Genomic DNA, 20,453 nt, shown 5'->3' with positions numbered 1-20,453 from the left:
CCTCCGTCCTAAACGCATCATTTTTGCTGGGGACGCATAGTCTCAAATCAACGTGTGTCCCCGGGACTAATGTTCCCTGTCATTTTCCTTACGGGTCTGAGCATTCACACAAAGTCGGTGAGCAACGCTTGAAACAACAGTGAGCAACCATAATCCCAAGTGTGGCAAGATAATTCATTATCAAACATGTCCAAAACTTGACATCAGGTTACATTTTGCTGAGTTTCCGGCAATGCAAAATTATTTTTCTCTATTGAATGAATTGACTCATGTACTATTGCAAAGGTTGTACGGCCTACAAACGGCGTTTGTTTTTACAACAATTCTTTCACAAGATATCCATTTCTTTTTTTTCCTGGTATCTTTTGTTGCATAATATTAACATTTTTGGGGGCTTATTTTGTCAGTTGTTAGATACAGAACTGTACTTAATCACATTTTTAGTGGAAGTACAATGTTGGCAACAAGATTCACTTGATATAATTGGAAATTATTTGAATGCAACACAAACTTTTTCTTCTTTTTCCCTTTTTTTAAAATTCCTTTAATAAAATCTCATTGTGTTTATTTTTTCCAAGCTGTTGCTTTTTTCTTTTTGTTCTCTATTTACTTTTTTCCTACATTTCTTTCTTTTCTTTTTTTCTGGCTTTTTTCTAAATTGTTCCTTCTTTTTTTCTCTTCCTTTTGTTTCTTTTTTTCTCAGCTTTTCACTACTTTTTCATTTTGGTATTTTTTTCGTTTTTGTTCTATTGCCCCCTTCCTTTTAGTCATTTTGTGCATAATTTTACATCATATTTGGTCATGTTGGGATTAAAGAAGCAAAAACAACCTGAAGAGCCGTTTAGGACCCGAAAGAGCCGGTTCCTTTTAGTGAGCCGAGCCGAAAAGGCCGGTTCTTGACAAACTCTACTGACTTTACTCAACTTCGTTCTATTTCGACTTTGACTTCAAAATACCGCATTTAGGACACAACGTCAGGGGAAACCGTGTATTTTTACCTTCATGCACTGTAACTTTGACTTGAGTCGCTTCTTAATTAGTAATTTGAGCCCTCATTTTTGTGCGCTGGCTACATTTTCTTGTGCGCTGAGAATGTGCGAGCTGTGCGCGCAGCTTAGAGGGAACACTGCCCGGGACGCAACTTTTTTGACACAAAATTGTCATTATTACCCGATTACATTTTTTTAAAACAAAGATATACCGCACTCCAAACGTTTCGTCAGGCAGATCCGCCATTGTTGTTTTGGTCTCGCGGTTCGAGTTTTCGTCTGCACGCCGATCTCGAGTTGTGTGGTGAAAAGTCCGTCTCTTTTTAGAGAAGCGGCTTTTTCGGCTCAACTCATTCAAGAGAGCCGTCTCTCAAACGGCTCACTTGCTTTGATGATTGATATTACGAATCATGTTGTATAAAGAAGTTAAGGAAAAAAGGTATAAAAGGAGAAAACGGAAAAAAGACAGGTTTGTTGTTATCCCTTTAATCGGTATATAACCAACAATAAATTGATGCAGAAAACAAATTCATAATTTGATGATTATAACTGTATGAATATATAGATTTTTATTATATATTTGTCACCATAGATCTCTGTTGGGACCCATAGAATTTTCAGCATGCGAGTCCCCGGGACCCATCACTTTTCAAAGGTAAAATCAACACTGTTCTGTACTCAAGATCTTTCCCGGTTCCGTTTAGCGGTGTGGCACGGGCACGAAGACAGGCCCATTATGGCAAGAGCTTAAACCGAGTGTGGCTGGATGAAGTGAGATGCACGGGGAACGAACTCACTCTGGAGCAGTGCCCCAAAAGCGCTTGGGGAGAACACAATTGCCTCCATTCCGAGGATGCCGGCGTTTCTTGCAGTCCTCTGACAGGTAACTTTAGCACGAATGAATGAAAACTTTATTCGAACATCGAAATAAAAACAGAACAAAAACAATAACTCACCAACAAAATAATGTTACATAATATGTTCGAAAAGGGGTAGTAAAAAGGGGTACATACATGTTAAGTTTCAGAATTGGGAAATCGAGAGATTTTTTTTTCGACGCGATTATTATTATTATTATTATTATTATTATTTGAAAAGACAACAATAAAATTCGTTTTTCAATCTACTTTATTGTTGTTTTATGTTTACATGTAATTATTACAATGTTTAATTATTCAAATTTTATGGTGTTCTTTAACATAGTCATGATATTTAGCACTCTTATTCCTCTGAGATCACGTAGAGTTCGAGATTATGATTGCCGAGTCTCGATCAAAGCTTTTTCCGGTGCAGAACGGCGAAAAAGACGATGATAAAGACTATGGATAATTCGGCTACATTTTAATCGGCAAAACTTTGTTCACATAAAAATTTCGGCGACCCAAAAAAAAAATGAATAGTGACATTTTTAGAAATCGGTAGATGTTGCTCTCAGATCGGTAGCCAAAGCGGTAGTCTCCCTATTTAAATTTGAACAGGTGGATAGTTGGACATTGTTTGATGTCGTTTTGTAAATTGTTCCAAAGTTTGACTCCACACACAGACACACACATACTTTTCCTGGTGGTTCTCGCCTTTGGGATTATGAATTCAATACAAAAGTGAATTTAGATTTAGTATTGTCTTTTTTGCCATTGATAACAATGTCATGAACAAGGAGTTTGCACTCCCAAGATAAACACACAATAAAGACTTATGGGATAAAAAATAAGACAAAAAACAAGGTCAGGGTAAAGATATTTACAAGGTAGTGCTTGGAGACTTGCCTAGGTTATGCAATGAAAAAGATTAATGAAAAGTAGTGCAATAACACTTAGCAGCGACTTATTCCCAAATAAATCAAGTCATGTTTATTTGTGACGCTCTTAATCACAAAGAGTCTCAAAGGGCTGCGCAGATCAAAGACTATTGCAAACCACAGACTATTATGACACCACCCCCTGATCTAAAACCTACATGAGGGCAAGGGAAAACTCAAAAACCTCAGTCAAGTCATGTTTATTTGTGACGCTCTTAATCAAAAGGAGTCTCAAAGGGCTGCACAGACCACAGACTATTGCAAAGTATAGACTATTATGACACCATCCCCTGATCTAAAACCTTCATGAGGGTAAGGAAAAACTCAAAAACCTCATTCAAGTCATGTTTTTTTGTGATGCCGTTAATCACAAGGAATTTCAAAGGGCTGCACAGACCACAGATTATTGCAAACCACAGACTATTAATACACCATCCCCTGATCTAAAACCTACATGAGAGCAAGCACCGGGACCCGAATGGAGAACACTCTCGAACTTGCGGATTTCTTCTTGGTTCTTGGGATCACTAGTAGACCAGCATTTTCTGAGCGAAGGCTCCTGAGCATAAGATAGGGCAAAATCAAATCTTAAAGATATGAGGGAGCAAGTCCATGCATAATTTTGTATGCTACCAACAGAACCTTAAAATCACATCTTAAGCTAATAGGGAGCCAATGCAGGTTAGCTAAAATCGGGGTCCTGTGATCAAACTTTCTTGTCTAAGTTAAAACCCTCGCTGCAGCATTTTGTACCAGTTGCAAGGTCTTGATTTTGGACTTGGGGGGACGGGAGAGTAGGGCATTACAGTCATCGAGACTCGAGGTAACAAACGCATGAAGTACAATGCCCGCATCGGAATGGGACAGCATGGGATGAATTTTAGCAATGTTGTGAAGATGGAAAGAAGCTGTTCTAGTAATATTCTTAACGTGTGGACAAATCGGGGTCAAATATGACACCTAAATTTTTGTTTGAGTCACTCTGGTCCAAAAATTATGTGACCTGGCAAGTTGATACATTTTCTTATTTACCATTTTTAACATTTATAATCATCTTTCAAATATTTTTTCATTTATTTATCATGAATTACTGTTTTTCTCAGCTTACTAGATTTTCACTTTTATTTCTAGTGAGATAATACATAAAAAGTGAAATTTTTTGACCATATTTTGAATGCATTACTTTTGTAAATAACTTATCAGAGACAGTATAATCTTTACCATCTCATGATTTTATCTGGTTTGCTTCCACACAGATGGAACCACCAGACTAGTGGGCGGAGCAGGAGGCCATGAGGGACGCCTGGAGGTCTTCTACCACGGGCAATGGGGCACGGTTTGTGATGACGGCTGGACGGACTCAAACACTCACGTCGTGTGTCGCCAACTCGGTTACAGGTCATTTGAATAATGAAATATCTACCGTAAATTCCGGACTATAAGCCGCTACTCTTTTCCCAATCGTTCAACCCTGCGGCTTATTCAGTGATGCGGCCAATTCATGTCATTTTTCTAACGGCCGCCAGCGGCGCTCGAGTATAAAAGGTAAGATTTAGACCGGTGGAATATATGCGCCGAGGAAGACTGCAATTTCTTAGCTTGTGCACGAATTAAATTAGCGTAGAAATATCTTCACCATGCAAATTGCAAAAAGAAAGGCACATGACGCAGCTTTCAAGCTAAATGCAATCGAGCAGTCCGATAACTGCACGTAAACTTAACTTTGCGAGTGTGTTGCTAGCGTGTTTTTGAATCAGGGAGCGTGGGACGACGTCTGTATGACATAGTCTCTTTCCCATACCGGAGAAGACGACTTTGATGACATCAGTTAAAAGGAGGAAGACGAGCACGGTTTACCGTGATTATTACAAATACGGAATGTTTTTTTAACAGAGCCGTTTACTGTGCTGCGAGCGTGTTCCTAGTAGCGTTTTGCTACCCTTCACAGGCACGGTTTGGGATGAAAGTTATAATATTATTATTAAAGCTTAGAAAACTCTCTCGGTGTACCGTCTTTCTTTATAAATATGTGTAACCATGTATAATATGTATTTGCAACTGTATATTTTTGTAATGTATTTATTTTAGAGACTTATTCTGTAATGTTTTCAACGGGCGAATCAAAAAGAAGGGGTGAAAACAACCGGGAGTGACGGGAAGTGGAGTAAAGGTGAGACGTGTTTGTGGACACAGCGGACAATAGTGGATATATATTTTTCCTACCCTTACCTTTGGAAATATACTTTTCTTTTTTTTTTTCCCTTGGATTATTTTCAACGGGACCCGGACTCTGCAGGTCTGCATCAAACCTTAAGTCCTGATTTCATTTTCCGTTTATTTTGCCAGCTGCGGTTTTTGGGCTGTGCACTCTACATTCAGTTACAATCGCGGGACTCAAAGCCGGGTTTGGGTTAATTTTGTGATTGTTTCATGTTTTAATGTGGGCACATGCGGCTTATATGCAGGTGCGCCTTGTGTAAGTACAAAAGCGGTTATCCTATTAAAATGTGGTGGGTGCGGCTTATAATCAGGTGCACTCTATAGTCCGGAATTTACGGTAAATAGAATTTTTTAACATATAACATATTGTGGGCAGCCCGGCGGCGCAGTGGTTAGCGTGTGTGCGGCACAGTTCTAAGGTCTTGGGAACCTCCTGTGTGGGTTCAAATCCAGGTACCGGACTTCCTGTGCGGAGTTTGTATGTTCTCCCCGTGCTTGCGTGGGTTTCCTCCGGGCACTCCGGTTTCCTCCCACATTCCAAAGACATGCATTTCAGGTTAATTGGCTGGATCAAATTGTCCCTAGGCGTGAATGAGCGAGTGAGGTGTCTGTCCCCGTGTGCCCTGTGATTGGCTGGCAACCAGTTCAGGGTGTCCCCTGCCCACTGCCCGATGATTGCTGGGATGGGCTCCAGCACCCCCGCGACCCTACTGAGGATAAGCGGTGCAGCTAATGAGATGAGATAAAATATTGCTTGTCTGTGCTACGCAGGTCCGGCCAAACTCTGGTCCCCGAAGGCCTGGACATCACGCCGGAGCCTCGCTTCGGGGTGGCTTCTGGCCCGATTCTCTTGGACGACGTGAGCTGCACCGGCAAGGAGCCAAGTTTACTTCTTTGCAAGCGTCAGGAGTGGTTACGGCACGACTGCACGCACCATGAAGACGTCAACATCGCCTGCGACGCCGAACGCCTCGGGGACGGATTCTCCACCAGTAAGACTCAATCTTCCATTCATCCATTATCTGCACCGTTTATCCTCAGTAGGGTCACGGGGTGCTGGAGCCCATCCCAGCTATCTTCAGGCAGTGGGCAGGGGACACCCTCAACTGGTTGCTAGCTAGTCTCAGGGCACACAGAAACAGACAACTCACTCGCTCATTCGCACCTAGGGACAATTTGGACCGGCCAAATAACCTGGCATGCATGTTTTTGGGAATGTGGGAGAAAACCAGAGTGCCTGGAGGAAACCCACCCAAGCACAGGGAGAACATGCAAACTCCGCACTGGAAGACTGGTAGCTGGATTTGAAGCTGTGACCTCAGAACTGTGCCGCACCGCTTTTCCTCAGTAGGGTCGCGGGGTGCTGGAGCCCATTCCAGCTATCTCTGGGCAGTGGGAAGGGGACACCCTGAACTGGTTTCCAGCCACAGAGACAAACAACCATTCACTCGCTCATTCACTCGCTCATTCACACCTAGGGACGATTTGGACCGGCCAATTAAACTGACATGCATGTCTTTGTAATGTGGGAGGAAACCGGAGTGCCCGGAGGAAACCCACGCAAGCACGAGGAGAACATGCAAACTCCGCACAGAAACACTGGTAGCTGGATTTAAAACTGTGACCTCAGAACCTTGCCGCGGATGTGTTAACCAATCAGCTGCTGTGCTGCAAGACTTGATTTTATCTTCTTTTATGATAATACATTCAACTTTAATCAGTGTACATAAATGATAAAGGTATAGGGAATATATACTTATTAAATACATTAATAAATCCATTCATACATTCTAAAACAAATAAAAAATATAAAAGAAAACAAGCAACTGTAAGGACCAGAACAGAGACAGGACCCACTCGCGTAATGTTTCTCACAGTTTTATTGGGAAGAAAGGAAAGGAGCGCACACAGGACCCGGAGATCGCTGGTCACGGGGAGTAGATTGCTCAGACGCGGAAGTGGGACTTCCGTGGCAAGCGATGGCGGTGTCGGGAGCGGAAACAACAAGTCAGTAGCCGGGACAGGAGAGCAAAAACGTGATCGGAATCAAAAAACGAATCGTTATTCGATTCGGGAGAACAGGCGTGGTCGAGATCAAAACAGGTCGTGATTCGGGACGGTAGAGCAGACATGGTCTAGCTCAAAACAGATCGTAACAGGAGACTAACAGGAGCAAAAAAAACATGACAGGCGAAAAAGGGCTTGCCTAGTAAAAGCGGAGATTGGCAGATGGACCGACAAAAGGGGACTGACGGGACAGAGTTTAAATACTGACATGGAGGCAATCTGTCAGCAATCCGTCAGCAAGCTGCAGCTGGCGCCACATGGATGGGGCCAATTGGGCACCATGGCAACCAATTTAAAAGGAATGCTAAAAAAATTAAATTAGAAATTAAAAAATAAATATTGTTAAATGCATCAACGAATACAGAAAAAAATCCATGTAGTATAGATATGTATTGAATGACTAAATAAAGAAATAAATACTTTAAAGAAAGGTCGGGAGCCGGGACAGGAGAGTGAAAACGTAGTCGGGGTCAGAAACGAGTTGTAAGCCAGAACGTGAGAGTAGACGTAGTCGGGGACAAAAAGAGGTCGTAAGCTGGGACGGGAGAGCAGACGTGGTCAGGATCAAAACGGGACAGGTGGGAGTCAGGGTCGAAAAAGGCTTGCCTAGTATACACTGAGGTTCGTAAACGGACTGACAAAAAGGTGATTGAGAGCCAGGGTTGGGTAGGGTTACTTCAACTTGATTACTTTCAATTGCTTTTGGATTACTCCAATACCAAATATGCTAATAAAAGACAAAAGAAACTAAATATGAATGAAATTACTACATTTTGTGCGGGCTTGGGGAGTAACCGAATACATGGAACGGCAAAAATGATGTTGGCAAGCTGTTTAGATTTATTTTCATTTTGTTTCTGTCGCATTTTATGTTCGTTTTGCTGGAGATCAAATAGATCAAAGCCAGGAGAGAAAGCTTACCACGTGTTGTGAGTCGTCATTTTATTCATATTTAGTTTCTTTGGTCTTTTATTAGCATATTTGCTATTGGAGTAATCGAAAAGTAATTGAAAGTAATCCAGTTAAAGTAACCCTACCCAACCCTGTTGAGAGCACTGAGCTTAAGTAGAAGGGAAGCCAATCTGTCAACAAGCCGCAGCTGGCGCCACACGGGCAGGGCCAATTGGGTGTCGTGGGAACCGTGACACTTTTGGCTAACGTAGCAATAATCGATCTGACTCCTGATATGTATAGCACACGTATTCCAGAGGAAACTAACATCTTCATTTACAATCATTTCAAGTACGTCATAATGCGACTCAACCTGCACTCAATTAAAATCTCATTTTGGAAAATCCGACTTCCCCAAAGTGGTGATGTCATGCCAGATTTTGCAGCCACCTCTGCTGATTAGCCTGCCCCGTTGCAAAAAATGGACTGTACAACACAACCCGGGATAGAACATTTATCCATTCTAAGGTCGGGGTCACCAACCGCTCTACCTTTGTAAATTAGTTACAGCAGGGATGTCAAACTCATTTTAACCTGGGGGCCACACGATAGAACAAACATTCTGTCGGGGGCCGGACTAGTAGATTAAAGAGAAAGAAAAAGAGAGAGAGGGAGAGAGAGTCAGAAACAAAAGAGATAAAAAATAAGTCGTGAGAGGGGGGGAAAGAAAGGAGAGGAAGAAAGAAATCCAAAGAGAAATAGAAAGACAGAAGGAGAGAAAAGAGAAAGGAAAGCAAGAAGGATAGGAAGAGAGAAAGAGAAAAGGAAAAAAGGTTAGTTAGAGCAAATGAAGTTAAAAAGACACAGAGAGAGAAAGAGACAAGGAGCAACAAAGGAAGAGAAAAATAGAGACACAGAGAGTGAAAGAGACAGAGAGTGGGAGAAAAGGGGTGGAAAACCTAGAGAGAGGGTAAGAGAGAGAGAGAGAGAAACAAATACAAGTACCGTGTCTTTGTTAGAGGCACCTGGCTTTGGCAACATCAAGTGGACATATTTCAACCTGAAGCTTGTTTTTCTCTTGCGCTTCTCTGAGTGTTGTCTCGCGGGCCGGATTCAATCCCTTAGCGGGCCTGATCCGGCCTGCGGGCCGCCTGATTGACACCTGTGAGTTACAGCGTTCTGAACACCCGGTAACCTGGATGAAAATCATTTAAATCACAAAATATTACATAGTAAATACTACCGATGTGTGATGTACATTTAATTAAGTAAAAATTTAAAGGCGGGGGACACCGTATCCCAGGGTCTACTACAGACCTGGGCACTCCGGTCCTGGAGGGCCATACGTCCTGCCAGATCTTGAAGTTTGCTCTTCTTTAACTCAGGTGATACAAATTATAACCTCGTTAGCAAGCTAGCAAGTGCTCGTTAACGATACTGGTGATTGGAATCACCTGTATTGGATCAGAGAAACCTCAAAAATCATGCAGAACATACGGCCCTCCAGGACCGGAGTGCCCAGGTCTGGTCTACTATGTGCTAGTCCGCGGTTCCACTATTGCGGGTTCAGAGCTTCGCGGGTCTAAAAAATATACCTTACCTTCTCAATCAAAGCATTTATTGACTTGACGCCATTGAGAGCGAGCTTATGTCAACTGAGGACCCCGTCTGGACACTCTTATTATGAAGGGGAGGGGGAGGCCCTGAAACAATGCTTAGTCATTGCCGCTTCGCTCAACCCCCCTCCTTCAACTCCTCCCACCTTCTAATGTGGCGCTCAGTTTATCATAGAGGAACTCGGCGACGTGACGCAGGTATATTCTCTTCTGTCACATTTCATCTGAAGTTTGACTTTATTATACCAAAAGCGAGCGGTTGTTTGTACTACCTAAACACGGCTAATTGTGTGTGGTTTCGCGTATTTGTTGTAAAAGCCGTTCGATGCCGCTAGCTAAAGTATGTTGTTATTGTCAGAAGGTAGCTCTTTCACTTTCATTAAAATGAACACAGACCATTTTTTTAACTGTTGTTTCCCAAAACCCTTCACAAACACTCATCAAATATCACATTTTCACTGTTTTTATTTTCAACATGTAACCGGTAGTCCTATTCCGTGTACATACAGTTTTTTTTTGTTATAACATGAATTTCACTTTCTCTCTCTCTCTACCCGCATTCCATATGATGTACTGTATACAGGGGGGGTATACTGTATACGTTTTTTATGCATTTTTAAAGGGGCGCCGCTACTTCGCGGATTTTCAGTTCTCGCAAGTGGTCTCGGTCCCCATTGACCGCGATAACCGAGGGATTACTGTATTGCTAGTGGCCAGACATTGCAGGTCTTTTGTCACTCACGGACTGAACTAGACACATAAATCAATGTCTCATCTCATCTCATTAGCTGCACCGCTTTATCCTCAGTAGGGTCGCGGGGGTGCTGGAGCCCATCCCAGCAATCATCGGGCAGTGGGCAGGGGACACCCTGAACTGGTTGCCAACCAATCGCAGGGCACACAGGGACAGACAACTCATTCGCTCATTCACACCTAGGGACAATTTGGACCGGCCAATCAACCTGAAATGCATGTCTTTGGAATGTGGGAGGAAACCGGAGTGCCCGGAGGAAACCCACGCAAGCACGGGGAGAACATACAAACTCCGCACAGTAAGTCCGGTAGCTGGATTTGAACCCACACAGGAGGTTCCCAAGACCTTAGAACTGTGCCGCACACGCGCTAACCACTGCGCCGCCGTGCTGCCATAAATCAACGTAACAGGTTTAATTGTTTTGCTTCCGCTGAACGCAAACTCGAAGTAATAATATGCGATTATGCATGCTTGCAAGCGTTTTCTTTAGTGAGAGATCACCGGAGACAGAAATAGCTGCTTGGCATTCTGGGTAGGGGTGCGGGGGGTTTTTATTGATACAGCTTAGCTCTGGTGAGGGCCCGGGCGACGTTCTGAAGAATTATGTCATTACAGCAAAGCGTTTGTGCTGATTTCTGATTGCTTATCCGTGCACTTGCAGATTACTCCGTGTTGATTTTGGAAAGCACGTACGACGGAGATTACGCTTTTCAATGGCGCTCTTTGTGTTTTGTTTGCCCCTCTTGTCGGAAATTCACGCTAAGGTTATGTTAGTGCATGGATCTTGTCTGGAAGAGGACAAAGATAATGTCAAATGGGCAATCAGGGAAAATAAACAACGTGTTGTTTTGACTACTGCATGCTTTTTTTGATATGCAATCGTAAAGTGGATTATTTTGTTGAACAATCGATATAGAATAGAATAGAATAGAATATACCTTTATTGTCGTTGTTACAAAATGGGTTAACATATTGTGACGACAAAATTGGGCATGACACTCCAGGTTCACACATTCACAGTGAGGTAAAAAACCCAAGAAGGTGAAGGAACAGAGAAGATAAGGTTATAAAACAAGGAGGATAAGGTTATAGTTGTAGTTCATAAATTAAGCCTAGAGCAGGGGTGTCAAACTCATTCTAACTCGGGGGGCCACAGGATAGAACAAACATTCTGTCGGGGGCCGGACGAGTAGATTAAAGAGAAAGAAAAAGAGAGATAAAGAAAAGAGGGAAAGAGGGAAGGAAAAGGAGAGAGGGCGAGGCAAAGAAAGAAAAAGAGAGAGAGGGAGAGAGAGAGCGTGAGAAACAAAAGAGATAAAAAGAGAGGTCGTGAGAGAGGGGGAAAGAAAGGGAGAGGAAGAAAGAAATCCAAAGAGAAATAGAAAGACAGAAGGAGAGAAAAGAGGAAAGAAAGCGCGAAGGGTAGGAAGAGAGAAAGAGAAAAGAGAGAAAAAGAAAAAAGGAAGTTAGAGCAAAAGAAGTTAAAAAGACACAGAGAGAGAAAGAGACAAAGAGGAACAAAGGAAGAGAAAAAGAAAGACATAGAGAGTGAAAGAGACAGAGACAGAGAGTGGGAGAAAAATGGTGGAAAAGAGAGAGAGAGAGAAAGAGAAAAGAGAGAAAAGGAAAAAAAAGAAGTTAGCGCAAAATAAGTTAAAAAGACACAGCGAGAGAAAGAGAAATCCAAAGAGAAATAGAACGACAGAAGGAGAGAAAAGAGACAAGAAAGCACAAAGGGTAGGAAGAGAGAAAGAGAAAAGAGAGAAAAGGAAAATAGGAAGTTAGAGCAAAAGAAGTTAAAAAGACACAGGGAGAGAGACAAAGAAGAACAAAGGAAGAGAAAAAGAGAGACATAGAGAGTGAAAGAGACAGAGACAGAGAGTGTGAGAAAAAGGGTGGAAGAGAGAGAGAGAGAGAGAAAGAGAGAGAGAAAGAGAGAGAAAAGGAAAAAAGGAAGTTAGAGCAAAAACAGTTAAAAAGACACAGAGAGAGAAAGAAACAAAGAGGAACAAAGGAAAAGAAAAAGAGAGACATAGAGAGTGAAAGAGAGAAATAATTACAAGTACAGTCTCTTTGTTGGAGGCACCTGACTTTGGCAACATCAAGTTGACATATTTCAACCTGCAGCTTGTTTTTCTCTTGCGCTTCTCTAAATGTTGTCTCGCGGGCCGGATTCAATCCCTCAGCGGCCCTAATATGGCCCGCGGGCCGCCTGCTTGACTCCTGTGGCCTAGAGCTTGTTTTAAGAACAGAACGGAACATTATTTTAGATTATAATTTTTGTTTAAAAAAAAAAAAAAGTAATTATGGTTTTCATTTCTATATGGACTAAACCATTAAACATAAATGAAATCGAAAACTCTCGAAAGTAAAGGACTTGAATTACCAGCATGGAACAGAATGTTTTGCTCTTTCTCCCACTTAGAAAACGTGGAGGGCTCTGAATTTTTCATCGTAGGTACATCTCCACTGTGAGAGAGATAAACTAAAAAGAAAAATCCTAGAAAATCACAATGCACAATTTTTTAACAATTTGTTTTTGTGATACAGCTGCAAATACGTTTATGAACACCTGAGAAAAAGAATGTTAATATTTGGTAGAGTAGCCTTTGTTTGCTTTTACAGTGGTCACACGTTTCCTGTAGTCTTTCACCAGGTTGGCACAGACTGCAGGAGTAATTTTGGCCCATTCCTCCACACAGATCTTCTCTAGAATGGTCAGGTTTCTGGTCTTTCGCTGAGGAACACGGAGTTTGAGCTCCCTCTAAAGATTTTTGATTGGGTTCAGGTCTGGAGACTGGCTGCGCAATGCTAGAACTTTGATGTGCTTCTTACAGAGCCACTCCTTGGTTCCTGGATGTGTGCTCCGAATCGTTGTCTTGTTGGAAGACCCAGCCACGAGCCATCTTCAATGCTATGACTGAGGGGAGGAAGTTGTTCCCCCAAATCTCACATTTCAATACACGGCCCCAATCATCCTCTCTTTAATGCAGTGCATTTGTCCTGTCCCATGTGCAGAAAAAGACCCCCAAAGCATGATGCAATGCCCCGGAAAAAAAATAACAACAGACTTTATAATGACACTTCATTATATACAGGACGGACACACAGGATTGATAATGAAACAGGATATTGAAAATAAACAGGACAAACTAGACGGGAACGAAAACTGGAGAGAATAATAAAGAAGATATGCTAGAACCTTGATGTGCTTCTTACGGAGCCACTCTTTGGTTTTCCTGGCTGTGTGGTCCGGGTTGTTGTGGTGTTGGAAGACCCATCTTCAACGCTCTGACGGAGGGAAGGAGATTGTTCCCCAAAATCTCACAATACACGGCCCCAGTCATCCTCTCTTTAATGCAGTGCACTCGTCCTGTCCCATGTGGAGAAAAACACCCCCAAAGCATAATGTCGGGGTTGTCACGAATAGGGTTATTGGGGGAGGGGTAGCAACTCAACAGTACTGTTGGAGGACCTGTAAAGACATTACCTTAAGTTTTTTTTTGTGTGTGTTGTCCAGGTGTCCCCGTGAGACTTGTGGGGGGAGAAAGCCCCAAGGAAGGTCGGGTGGAGATCTATCTATCCGGTCAGTGGGGAACGGTTTGTGATGACGGATGGACCGACCAGGATGCTGAAGTAGTTTGTCGTCAGATGGGATACAGGTATGTCAGCTGCAAATATATTCAATATATATTGATCCAGCTCCCGGCCTCACTGTGCGGAGTTTGTATGTTCTCCCCGTGCTTGCGTGGGTTTCCTCCGGGCACTCCGGTTTCCTCCCACATTCCAAAAACATGCATTTCAGGTGAATTGGCCGGTCCAAATTGTCCCTAGGTGTGACTGAGCGAGTGAGTTGTCTGTCCCCGTGTGCCCTGCGATTGGCTGGCAACCAGTCCAGGGTGTCCCCTGCCCACTGCCCGATGATTGCTGGGATGGGCTCCAGCATCCCCGCGACCCTACTGAGGATAAGCGGTGCAGCTGATAAGATGAGATGAGATATATTGATTTATGTATAACACGCATTTTTTCTCTACTTAAAGAAGAACTCAAAGTTTGTCCATGGATAACACATGAGGTTTTACGGTAGTATAGTACCGCTAATCCCAATCACAAAAAATGAGATGCAACGGGAATCGAACCCAGGTCACGGCAGTGAAAGCAAGAATCTTAACCACCAATGATTTACATAACATACAAAAAGGCATTTGATTTGATCTAACTGAAAACCAACGCTGTTAAAAGGTGAAGCAACTAGAAGCTGTTTTAACGGCACAGCAGGGCTTTTTCTCGAGAACCTGCAGGTCAAAGAGAAATAGAAAGACAGCCAACCGTACAAGCTCCCCAACAACACAGTCGTGGGCTCCTCCTATGTGCTCTTCGTCCTCAGTATCTTCTTCACTATAGTTCGACTGCTTTTTGCCGGCAAAGTTTGCCTTCCAGGCTGAGGTCTGGACCCTGCCTGCCTTTGGACAAAAAACAAAACAAAAAACGTGTCGAGTTTTACAGGTCATGGAGACACAGAAGATCTTAGGACAACAAACAAACTCTGTCCGAGATTTTCTGAGTCCTGTTGAAAGTATAACTACAAAAGGAAGAACGTAAATACTACGACTAGAGGACGAGTGTGAAGGACATAGGCACCCTGCCGCTGTTCATTCCGTACAGGCCATCTCTGTAGTCCTGTCTGGAATGATGCTGTTGTCATGGCAACTGTGAGGATAAGATAATGTCAAATGGGCAATCAGGGAAAATAAACAAGGTGTTGTTTCGACTTATTATTGAGTACAAAGGCGAGCTACGAAGGCGAGCTACAAAGTCGCAACGCTAATTGCCAAGCACTGCAAACTTTTCACAAAGGGTGAATTTATTAAAGACTGTTCAAAGAAGCCCAAGCTGAATTTGGACACCCCTGGAACAGTACATTCTAATTCTTCACCTGTGCATCAACAATCTCATACGTAAAAGAGCTTATATAGTATTTCGTTGAAAGACTTTCTGTTTTCTGTCTTCTGCAAGGTCTGAATCCTGTTGCATGCGAAGGTTATTGACTGATCAATCATTGCTCAAATACGGAAGTATACCGTAATGTCACTTTTGCCATGGCGCCCAATTGGCCCCGCCCGTGTGGCGCCAGCTGCAGCTTGTTGACAGATTGGCTCCCTGTCAGTATTTGAACTCTGTCCTGTCAGTCCCCTTTTGTCGGTCCGTCTGCGATTTTTCCGTTTTTGAACGCAAGCCATTTTTCGCCTGACCCGTGTTTTAGCTCCCGTCTGTTTCCCGGCTTTGACCCGTTTTTTGATCTTGACCCCGTCTACTCACCTCTCCTGGCTTTCGACTCGTTGCTGATCTCGACCACGTTTTTTGCTCTCCTGTCCCGGCTACTGACCTGTTTTTTCCACTCCCGACACCGCCATCGCTCGCCATGGAAAATCCACTTCCGCATTCAGAGCAACCTGCTTTCCACGTCCAGCAATCTCCGGATCGTGAGCGCATCGCTTTCTCTTCCTATAATAAAACTTGTTCTTACGTTACGTGAGTGGGTCCTGTTTCCGTTCTGGTCCTGACACGTGAAACCTCGTGTAGTAATCCACACCTTTCATTTTTGTATGCATATCCATTTTACTCCACTGTATTCTGCGGTATGTAAGGCGTACCGGGTTGTAGGGTCATTTTTAAATTTCTGTCCAGTGTCGGGTTGTGAGGTATGCCTTATAGTCAGTGTTCCCTCTAAGCTGTGCGTGTGCGCAATTGCGCACTGCTCGCACATTCTTAGCGCACAAGAAAATCTAGCCAGCGCACAAAATGAAGGCTCAAAATTACTAATTAAGAAGCGACTTAAGTCAAAGTTACAGTGCATGAAGATAAAAATACACGGGTTCCCCTGACGCCTGGTTCTAAATGCAGTATTTTGAAGTCGAGTGGAAGTACAACGAAGTTGAGTAAAGTTAGTAGAGTTTGTCGAGAACCGGCTTCTTCGGCTCGGCTCACTATAAGGAACCGGCTCTTTCGGGTCCTAAACGGCTCTTCAGGTTGTTTTTGCTTCTTTAATCCCAACATAACCAAATATTATGTAATATTATGCACAAAATGCATTAAAGGAAACGGGGAATAGAACCAAAAAGAAAAAAAATACCAAAATGAAAAAGTAGTGAAAAGCTGAGAAAAAAGAAACAAAAGGAAACATTTTGAAAAAAGCCAGAAAAAAATAAAATAAAAAAATGTAGGAAAAAAGTAAATAGAGAACAAAATGAAAAAAGTAACAACTCGGAAAAAATAAACACAATGAGATTTAAATAAGCCCCCCAAAATGTTAATATTATGCGACAAAATATATCAGGAAATAAAAAGAAATGGATATCTTGTGAAAGAATTGTAAGAACAAACGACGTTTGTAGGCCTTACAACCTTTGCAATAGTACATGAGTCAATTCATTCAAAAGAGAAAAACATTTTTGCATTGCCAGAAACTCCGCAAAATGTAACTTGATGTCAGGTTTTGGACATGTTTGATAATGGATTAGTTGCCACACTTGGGATTGCCGTTGCTCACTGTTGTTTCAAGTGTTGCTCACCGACTTTGTGTAAACGCTCAGACCCCTTGGAAAATCACAGGGAACATTGCTTATAAATAAGCAAAAATACGGTAACAAGTAAATCGTTCAAATTTTTAATCGATAGAGTATTGTTTTATATTTTGTTTTTACAATCACTCGCTCCTCTGGCCCTGCAAGGATTCTTCAATAAAAATGAACGATGTCTGTGAGCTGTTACCAGGGTTGGGTAGGGTTACTTTAACTGGATTACTTTCAATTCCTTTTGGATTACTCCAATACCAAATATGCTAATAAAAAAACAAAAGAAACTAAATATGAATAAAATGACTCAATTTTGTGCAGGCTTGGGGAGTAATGGAACACATGATGTTGGCAAGCTGTTTGGATTTATTTTCATTTTGTTTCTGTCGCATTTTATGTTAGTTTTTTCCGGAGATCAAAGAGATCAAAGCCAGGAGAGAAAGCTTACCACATGTTGTGAGTCATCATTTTATTCCTATTTAGTTTCTTTTGTCTTTTATTAGCATATTTGTTATTGGAGTAATCCAAAAGTAATTGAAAGTAATCCAGTTAAAGTAACCCTACCCAACCCTGCATTTAATGTTAGTTTTGCCGGAGATCAAAGAGATCAAAGCCAGGAGAGAACGCTTACCACGTGTTGTGAGTCATCATTTTATTCATATTTAGTTTATTTTGTCTTTTATTAGCATATTTGGTATTGGAGTAATCCAAAAGTAATTGAAAGTAATCAAGTTAAGGTAACCCTACCCAACCCTGCGTTTTGTGTTAGTTTTGCCGGAGATCAAAGAGATCAAAGCCAGGAGAGAAAGCTTACCACGTGTTGTGAGTCATAGTTGTATTCATATTTAGTTTATTTTGTCTTTTATTAGCATATTTGGTATTAGAGTAATCCAAAAGTCATTGAAAGTAATCCAGTTAAAAGTAACCCTACCCAACCCTGAGCTGTTACATAGCAATGCGATCACTCAGTATTTGACTTAAGTGAATCCAGAACGTCAAATCGGCTTGAAAATCCATCATCATGTCACGGATCTGGCTTTTGTTGTCCCTCATATTTTCCTCTTTTTCTTTTCATCTCTTCATCTCCACACGTGTTTCTGTTTCCACTTATTAAGTCATCACGTTTTCACTTCCCCGGCAACCATTGCTACGCACCGTATACGTCGGTCTTTTCTTGGCTTTGAAATGATTTAGCTATTCATCGCCAAACTAAACAACCTCTTCTGGGAGCAGATATCGCTAAGTGACGGGCGATCTCATCTACTCTGCGTCCAATTATCACGTCCCTTTGAAGCGCCGTCCCCCTTTCTGGAATTACAAAGCGGTCTCGGTGGTTTTCTCCCACTGCAGATGTGTAGGTGAGCGCAGGGTTGGGTAGGGTTACTTTAACTGGATTACTTTCAATTACTTTTGGATGACTCCAATACCAAATATGCTAATAAAAGACAAAAGAAACTAAATAGGAATCAAATGATGACTCACACCACGTGGTCAGCTTTCTCTCCTGGCTTTGATCTCTTTTAACTGCGGCAAAACGAACATAAAATGCAGGGTTGGGTAGGGTTACTTTAACTTGATTACTTTCAATTACTTTTGGATGACTCCAATACCAAATATGCTAATAAAAGACAAAAGAAACTAAATAGGAATAAAATGATGACTTACAACACGTGGTCAGCTTTCTCTCCTGGCTTTGATCTCTTTGATCTCCGGCAAAACGAACATAAAATGCAGGGTTGGGTAGGGTTACTTTAATTTGATTACTTTCAATGACTTTTGGATTACTCCAATACCAAAAATGCTAATAAAAGACAAAAGAAACTAAATAGGAATCAAATGATGACTCACACCACGTGGTCAGCTTTCTCTCCTGGCTTTGATCTCTTTTAACTGCGGCAAAACGAACATAAAATGCAGGGTTGGGTAGGGTTACTTTAATTTGATTACTTTTAATTACTTTTGGATTACTCCAATACCAAATATGCTAATAAAAGTCAAAAGAAACTAAATATGAATAAAGTTATGACTCACAACACGTGGTAAGCTTTCTCTCCTGGCTTTGATCTCTTTGATCTCTGGCAAAACGAACATCAAATGCAGGGTTGGGTAGGGTTACTTTAACTGGATTACTTTCAATGACTTTTGGATGACTCCAATACCAAATATGCTAATAAAAGACAAAAGAAACTAAATATGAATAAAATGATGACTCACAACACGTGGTAAGCTTTCTCTCCTGGCTTTGATCTCTTTGATCTCCGGCAAAACGAACATAAAATGCGACAGAAACAAAAAGAAAATAAATCCAAACAGCTTGCTGACATCATTTTTGCCGTTCCATGTATTCCGTTACTTCCCAAGCCTACACAAAATTGAGTCATTTTATTCCTATTTAGTTTCTTTTGTCTTTTATTAGCATATTAGGTATTGGAGTCATCCAAAAGTAATTGAAAGTAATCCAGTTAAAGTAACCCTACCCAACCCTGGGCGAGCGCCACATCTGGTTAGCATAATCCAGAGCGTGCCGCAAACAGCAAAGGGCAGAGATCGTGGTCCCGTCTGAAGATGGGTGTGGTGAAAAGCTTGTTAAACACATGACACTTCCCACGGGTTCCACAACTCTCTCGAGGAGATGAAGCAAAAAAGGGATACAAATTATAAACGGTCTCCTTCCTGACCCAAATTAACCCGGACGACACGTACAGGGAGTATTATGTCACTTTGAGTTAAACTGAAATGTTGTTTTGTGTTTTCACACTTGAACTGTGTCTGAGTCTGATTTTGTCGCAGACCAGGAACGGAAACAGGACCCATAACGTTCGTTTTACTGAGTTTTTATTAAGAAAGAGAGCAGCGCTTGCATCCACGATCCGATGATCGTCGGTCACGGTTAGCTGATGGCAGGAACGCAGAAGTGGCACTTCTGTGTCGAGCGAGGGTAGTCGTTGACAGCGAGAAAACAGGTCGATGGCCGGGACGGGGGAGCAAAACAGATACGGGTCCAGAGAAGAGGTCTGTAACAGGTATCAGGCAGGAAACAGGGCAAAACAGGTCGATGGCCGGGACGGAGGAGCAAAACGGAAACGGGTCCAGAAAAGAGTTCGGCAACAGGTATCAGGCAGGAAACAGGGCAAAACAGGTCGATGGCCGGGATGCAGGAGCAAAAGCAGAAACGGGTCCGGAAAAAGATCGGCAACAAGTATCAGGCAGGAAAATATGGCATGATAATGTCGGAGAGTACAAAAGCTTGCCTAGCTGAGAGCATAGGTTCGCAGACAATCTGACGGGTTTCTTTTGGAAGACCGGAGTTTAAAAAGAGTCCAACAGCCAATCAGGTCCTGCGGCTGTTGGTGCCAACAGGGCAGCCTCATGTGCCCCAAATCAGTAATCATGACAGATTTATTGTGTGGATTTCACTCTTCTTGTAAAAGTAAACATTATTTTTTAATTGTTTCCGTTTTTTTCAGTGTTAGATTATTGAATTAGAAAGTTATTGAACTATCTTCATTGCCATTAAAAACAGTATTAGATATGGCAGTCCAG

At 42.2% G+C, this 20,453-nt stretch overlaps 1 protein-coding gene across 1 annotated transcript in view; it reads left to right on the top strand.

The window, feature by feature from the left end:
* The window catches only part of prss12 (serine protease 12), a 64,426-nt gene that overhangs the window by 18,659 nt on the left and 25,314 nt on the right, over positions 1-20,453 (top strand). The window contains exons 5-8 of the mRNA XM_088341392.1: positions 1,694-1,872; positions 4,044-4,185; positions 5,779-5,999; positions 13,856-13,997. Coding sequence (XP_088197518.1) covers positions 1,694-1,872; positions 4,044-4,185; positions 5,779-5,999; positions 13,856-13,997 — 684 coding nt within the window. The remainder of the gene's footprint in view (positions 1-1,693; positions 1,873-4,043; positions 4,186-5,778; positions 6,000-13,855; positions 13,998-20,453) is intronic.

This window comes from Urocampus carinirostris, chromosome 8 (assembly GCF_059441175.1).
Source record: "Urocampus carinirostris isolate Australia breed hairy pipefish chromosome 8, RoL_Ucar_1.0, whole genome shotgun sequence".
NCBI classification, from domain to species: domain Eukaryota; kingdom Metazoa; phylum Chordata; class Actinopteri; order Syngnathiformes; family Syngnathidae; genus Urocampus; species Urocampus carinirostris.
Note: the sequence above shows the minus strand (reverse complement) of the source record. Positions and strands in the feature narration are given on the sequence as shown.